Raw genomic sequence first — 6,089 nt, 5'->3', positions numbered from 1 at the left:
TAACCAAATACAATAAATCTTTTAATATTTTTTTTTGCCATTCCTCCAAAAAAAAAAACTTATTTTAGACTTTACCATAAATAGTAAAAAGAATATGATGAGCTGGTAGATATCTTTCCTTTAAGAAATGTTTGTCATGTTTATGCCTATGTAAAGTATAATACACACGAATCGACGCCGTTTCAAATGTCCCACCTACACACGACTCAAAACGACGCCGTTTCAAATGTCCCACCTGTCATTGTCTCCCACTCTGTGTTCTTCGATTTCTCCATTTTAGTGGGCCTCTAACACCGCCACTGGATAATTCTGGAGATTTTTACGATATCTCTCATACGCTATCAAAGTTGCAATTTGACTTCTCCATCACACACATACAATTCACGTTACTTCTCAAGAACAAGAACAAGAAGAAACCTAACATTACGTAAGTATTAAGTATTCAAGCTACTACTTAATCCTAATATTAACATCTCTCTATATGTGAATTGTTAATCAATTAAGTTACTTTAATTCATCTGCAGAGACGGGTCTGATCTGGTTTCTCAAGTCCGGTACTGATCCAATTGAGATTCGGATCTGAAGATCCGAATTATTCAGACGGATCAACTGTAGAAAGGAAAAAAAAATGAATCTTGAGAATGTTTTGGGATTGACCAGTTTTGAGTACTGGTTTAACTGGAGAGTGTTACTTTGTGCGATATGGGTAATAACTCCAATGATTGTTTCTTTATTCGTCTTATGGAAGTACGAAGATAGTTCAGTACAAACTCAACCACCACAAGATGGTCATGATGGTGATGTTCTGTGCATTGATGATGTTTGGAGACCTTGTTTTAAGCGAATCCATCCGGGTTGGTTACTGGGTTTCCGGGTTCTCGGGTTTTGCTTTCTTCTTGTTAACAACATTGTCCGTCTTGTTAACCGTGGATGGCGTATTTACTACTATTACACTCAGTAAGTTCTGTAAAAATCTCTCCTTTATTATGTGTAAAGTGAAGAACTTTTAAGGCTTTGAGAATGATTCTGATTGAGATTTATGAGATGTGTTTGGTGTTTTTGATTGGTAGGTGGACATTCACGTTGATAGCAATCTACTTTGGGGTATGTTTTGATCTCGATGTTGTGTATATATGTATATGGTTTATAGTCAAATTTAGTGATGATGAAATGTGTTTGTTCTGTAGATGGGATCAGTGCTTTCAGTTTATGGATGTTTTCAATACAAGAAGCAACGTAACATGGTTGATCAAGTAGGAAATGATGCAGAGAACGGGTTTCGTTCTCCCCTTATCAATGGGGACAAATTGGTTTCGTTCGAGAAGAGTAAAACTTCTGATTCAAAGGCACTAAACTCATTTGTCCATCTCTTTCAGATTATATATCAGGTAGACTCAAATCTTTGGATATGTATAATTTGTAACTTTCAGATTTCTGATAATAGCTTTAGTAGTATATTTTGTGATCACTGAGGTACGTACTACTTTGTGCGCTTTGGTTGTTGAAAAACAGATGGGTGCTGGAGCATCTGTGCTTACTGACAGTATATATTGGACCGTGATTTTCCCGTTTCTGTCGTTACAGGACTATGAGATGAGTTTCGTAAGTTTTCACATCTCATAAAGAATTCTCCTTACCGTATAATAGTTGAAGGCTTGAAGCCTTTGCACGGCTCTACGCACTTTCTATGTTGCATATGTTCTTTACTCTATCTCAATTTTTCTAGTGCAAAATTTGTGTGTTTCAGATGACTGTGAATTTGCACACGAGCAACCTCGTTTTGCTACTTATTGACACATCTCTTAACCGTCTGGTAACACACTTCTTTCTTCTGCACATATGATGTTACAACAAGTTCTGTTTTTTCATGAATGTATCAACCTGAGGTTTTTTTTTTGGTGTTTCTTTGCAGAAATTTCCCTTGTTCAGGTTCGCTTACTTCATCTTGTGGACAGGATGTTTCGTTCTTTTCCAATGGATTCTCCATGTTTTTATCTCAGTAGGGTAAGAACTAAGAACTCTTCTTCATCCTCTTTCTCTGTCATTTTTTTATACCTTACAGTCAGTTCTTGATTTATCTTACACTTCTATTCCTCGACTGACTTAGGTGGCCATATCCATTTCTCAACTTGTCATTAGACATGGCTCCAGTATGGTAAGCTTTCAAAACATTTACATACTAGATCAGTCAGGATTGGTACTGAGAAGAAGAATGAAATTATTTTGCCTGCATTGTTTCGCCGATCCTTAACAGTTTTTTATTAATGCATGCACCTGCAGGTATTTGTTGGTAGCACTACTGCATATTCCTTCTTATGGCGTCTATGCGATAATCGTCAAAATAAAAAATAGACTCGTTACCTGAAGTGACTTCAAATCCAAGAGCTTTTGCCTCGTAAGAGTCAATTCTCGCTTCATTTCGATGGTTACAAGTTACAACAATGAAAGAAAGAAAGAAAGAAACAGAAATTTTTTACCCCATATGTCTAAAAACTTCAGAACAGATCAATGTAATCACCACAGTTTTTAGTACATTTCCAATCGTCTTGTCGATAAATAAAATATACTTTATCGCCAATTCTGTTAGCAATCGTAATGGCTGGGATATTCTGCTTCAACCAGAGGTCATCAAATGTTTCCTTTGTTGTGTGCCAGACCAAGCTTGTACTAGTGTCCTTTTTGATTTGAATCATTTTGCCTAATCCTGTCTGATCAAACACTACCTCTTTCGAACAGTTTTCCGCGAATCCTCACCGTTTTATCACGGTACATTTTGGTTACGAGTCTTCAAACGCAGTTTCACCTTCTCGTCGGTATCATCAAACCGTTGCGTGACTCTACCAACAATCTTTTCAGTCACCGGAGGAGAATCTCTTAAGGTACTTCAAGAATGAACAAATCAGGCTCGAACCCGAATCTTATAATAGTATATACTTTCAAATAGTTCGTTAACAAAAAAGCTAAGATATAGTATGTGACAAAGTTACTAGAGAAGAAAAGTCAACAAAAGTCAAAAAATAAAAGATAACAAAAATGAGGCTATCGGCCCAACCCTAAACCAAAAAGACCTTGACGCCGTTTCTTTTCTTTATTCTCTCTCTCTCTCTCTCTCTCTCTCTCTCTCTCAAGCACTGTCTCCTTTCAACTTCACTGAGTAGAACCAACAACATGGCCATGGCAACGAGGACTCTGGGCTTTGTTTTGCCTACTAGCTTATCTTCCCAGCCTTCCTTCGACCGTCGCGGCCGTGGATTTAGGGTTTCGATCATCCGATGCTCCGCTTCTCCACTCACTTTGTCAACATCTGGTAAATTTTTTTTTTTGCTTTTGGGAATGTTATTGTATAGACCCTAGTCGATTTCTTTAATAAAGGATAAAGTTTCGATTTTTTCTTCGTTTGAGGGGGGAATGATGATGTGAAAAAGTCTTGATTTTTAGGTGTTGCGGAGAAACCTTGGACTTCGTACAATGCTAGGCTTGTGTTAGAAGATGGTTCAATCTGGCCTGCTAAGACCTTTGGTGCTCCAGGAACTCGAATTGCAGAATTGGTGTTTAACACTTCCTTGACTGGGTAAAGTTTTGTTCTTTCATTACATGATTTGTGTATCAGAGATTGTTAATTTGAGAGCTTACTGAATCTTCCGTTTTGTTTTGTCATTTGGAAGGTATCAAGAAATTCTAACTGATCCTAGTTACGCTGGGCAATTTGTGCTAATGACAAACCCACAAATTGGTAACACTGGTGTTAATCCCGGTGAGTAGCAAGTTTTGGAAAATTCTTATACACTGTTAAAGCTTATGTTCATTATGTTTCTTATCACATTTGTAATGGTTGTTGTTCTAGATGATGAAGAATCTGGACAATGCTTTCTTACTGGTTTGGTGATAAGAAATCTAAGCATCAGGTTAGTGTTTTATTCGATTGCACGGGAACAAGCATGTTTCTTTGGGGTGTGTCTTCATTAAAAGTCCCTTACTTTCGAATTGTAAATTTTTCAGTACCTCAAACTGGAGATGCACGAAAACACTTGCTGACTATCTAACCGAAAGGAACATCATGGGAGTTTGTAAGTTCCTTGTGTTCACTATACTATGTAGATCTTTTACATGTTATAAAATTGGATGTCTGATTACTCTATTTGGGGATGTTTTCGTAAACACTGTTAGATGATCTTGACACTCGAGCAATCACCCGTCGGTTGAGAGAAGATGGTAGTCTTATCGGGGTGTTGAGCACAGAAGAGTCCAAAACAGATGATGAACTTCTGCAAATGTCTCGTTCATGGGATATCGTAGGTCAGAATTCTTGTACCGTTTCCTTTTTCTTTTGTTGCATTATATTATAATATAACCCTTGGAATATTGAACTCCTTTGGTCTGCTTGTTTTGAATTCTTGTAGGTATTGATCTAATAAGTGATGTTTCATGTAAATCTCCTTATGAATGGGTTGACAAAACAAACCCTGAATGGGATTTCAACACGAATTCACGCGATGGGAAATCCTACAAAGTGAGTATTGTTACTTCTCTTACTTCTTCTCTTATCAATGCTCTGAACCATCTCCTCACTCTCTTTTTCTTCTCTTGAATTCAAAGGTTATCGCTTACGATTTTGGAATCAAGCAAAACATCCTAAGACGTCTATCATCTTACGGATGTCAAATCACTGTTGTTCCCTCGACATGGCCAGCTTCAGAAGCGCTGAAAATGAATCCAGATGGGATTCTGTTCAGCAACGGTCCTGGAGACCCTTCTGCTGTGCCATATGCTGTTGAGACAGTTAAAGAGCTTCTCGGTAAAGTCCCTGTTTACGGAATCTGTATGGGTCATCAGTTGCTTGGCCAAGCTTTGGGTGGTAAGACCTTCAAGATGAAGTTTGGTCATCATGGAGGAAACCACCCAGTTCGTAACAACAGAACTGGCCAGGTCGAGATCAGTGCTCAGGTATATTTCCTTTCGTCTTATTCTTTTCAGCTCAAGTTTGGAACTTTTGTGCTTGGAAAACATGGTTTCAAGTTTGACAGAATCTGAATCTGGTTGTGATATCATTCATTGTCTTTGTCTGTAATTTTTGTCAGAACCACAACTATGCTGTTGATCCAGCTTCACTTCCCGGAGGAGTGGAAGTGACACATGTCAATCTGAATGATGGAAGCTGTGCAGGTCTATCTTTCCCGGCAATGAATGTCATGTCTCTCCAGTACCACCCTGAAGCCTCCCCTGGACCTCACGACTCTGATAACGGTAACTGTCCTTTCTATTTCATACACCGAGTCTGAACTCGGTCAAAGACACTTATGCTTCAGTTGTACTGAAAAACCAGAAGATTAATATGACTTTTGTATGTTTGTTTTGTTTTGTCCTGTGAATGCAGCATTTAGAGAGTTCATAGAGCTGATGAAGAGATCGAAACAGAGCTCCTGATCAATGGGAGAAGTAATCTTTGTTTTGTACTATTTACTGTTTGAATCATCGCACTTAAATTTATAAAATCTACTGTTTTGTTAGTGACAATGGAGTGGTATTATTGTTTTCGCTGTGACATGTATTAAGTGCCCATCACACACATCTATTGAATAATTAAGAATTTGAAATTTTTATAACAAAAAGAGAAATGTAAGGTATATATTTTGATTGGTGATCCTTTTATGTAATAAAAATAGTAAAATGATATTGTGGTTTTGTATGTTTTAAGTTCTAAATGGATTCATTTTTCATCAATGAAATACCTAAATCTGATAAACTAATGAAATACCTAAATCTAATAAACTAGTGAAACAACTAAAGCTATGCAACATATTTAGAGTGAAGATGGGTTTAAGAGATACAAGAAATGTTTCAGTTGAAGAAATGCTTGCAACATTTTTGATTATTGTTGGTCAAAATGCGAGGTATATCAATGCTGAAGCTATATTCGAAAGGTCAAGATTCTCAATAAGCAAGAGTTTTAAAACAACTATGAAGACGTTAAACGCACTTGCTCCAAGCTACATGGCAAAACCCGGGCTTGCAGTACCCACAAAAATAAAAGACAGTACACGATTTTATCCTTATTTTAAGGTATGCAATTTCTTGTTCTCTTTTTTTTT

General features: G+C 37.3%; 2 protein-coding genes across 2 annotated transcripts; both read left to right on the top strand.

The window, feature by feature from the left end:
• On the top strand, positions 268–2,578 carry LOC104710619. The gene is made up of 9 exons (XM_010427252.1): positions 268–427; positions 525–957; positions 1,071–1,104; positions 1,188–1,388; positions 1,513–1,602; positions 1,748–1,813; positions 1,913–2,004; positions 2,108–2,155; positions 2,281–2,578. The coding sequence occupies exons 2-9, from the start codon at positions 629–631 to the stop codon at positions 2,363–2,365; spliced, it is 945 nt and encodes a 314-aa protein (XP_010425554.1). The 5' UTR covers positions 268–427; positions 525–628; the 3' UTR covers positions 2,366–2,578.
• Positions 3,067–5,634, top strand: LOC104710617 (carbamoyl-phosphate synthase small chain, chloroplastic). Its single transcript, XM_010427251.2, has 10 exons — positions 3,067–3,307; positions 3,439–3,571; positions 3,666–3,754; positions 3,845–3,905; positions 4,000–4,067; positions 4,168–4,296; positions 4,401–4,510; positions 4,597–4,944; positions 5,079–5,244; positions 5,375–5,634. The coding sequence occupies exons 1-10, from the start codon at positions 3,169–3,171 to the stop codon at positions 5,422–5,424; spliced, it is 1,293 nt and encodes a 430-aa protein (XP_010425553.1). The 5' UTR covers positions 3,067–3,168; the 3' UTR covers positions 5,425–5,634.

This window comes from Camelina sativa, chromosome 9, assembly GCF_000633955.1.
Source record: "Camelina sativa cultivar DH55 chromosome 9, Cs, whole genome shotgun sequence".
NCBI lineage: Eukaryota > Viridiplantae > Streptophyta > Magnoliopsida > Brassicales > Brassicaceae > Camelina > Camelina sativa.
This window is presented reverse-complemented; position numbering and strand designations above follow the sequence as displayed.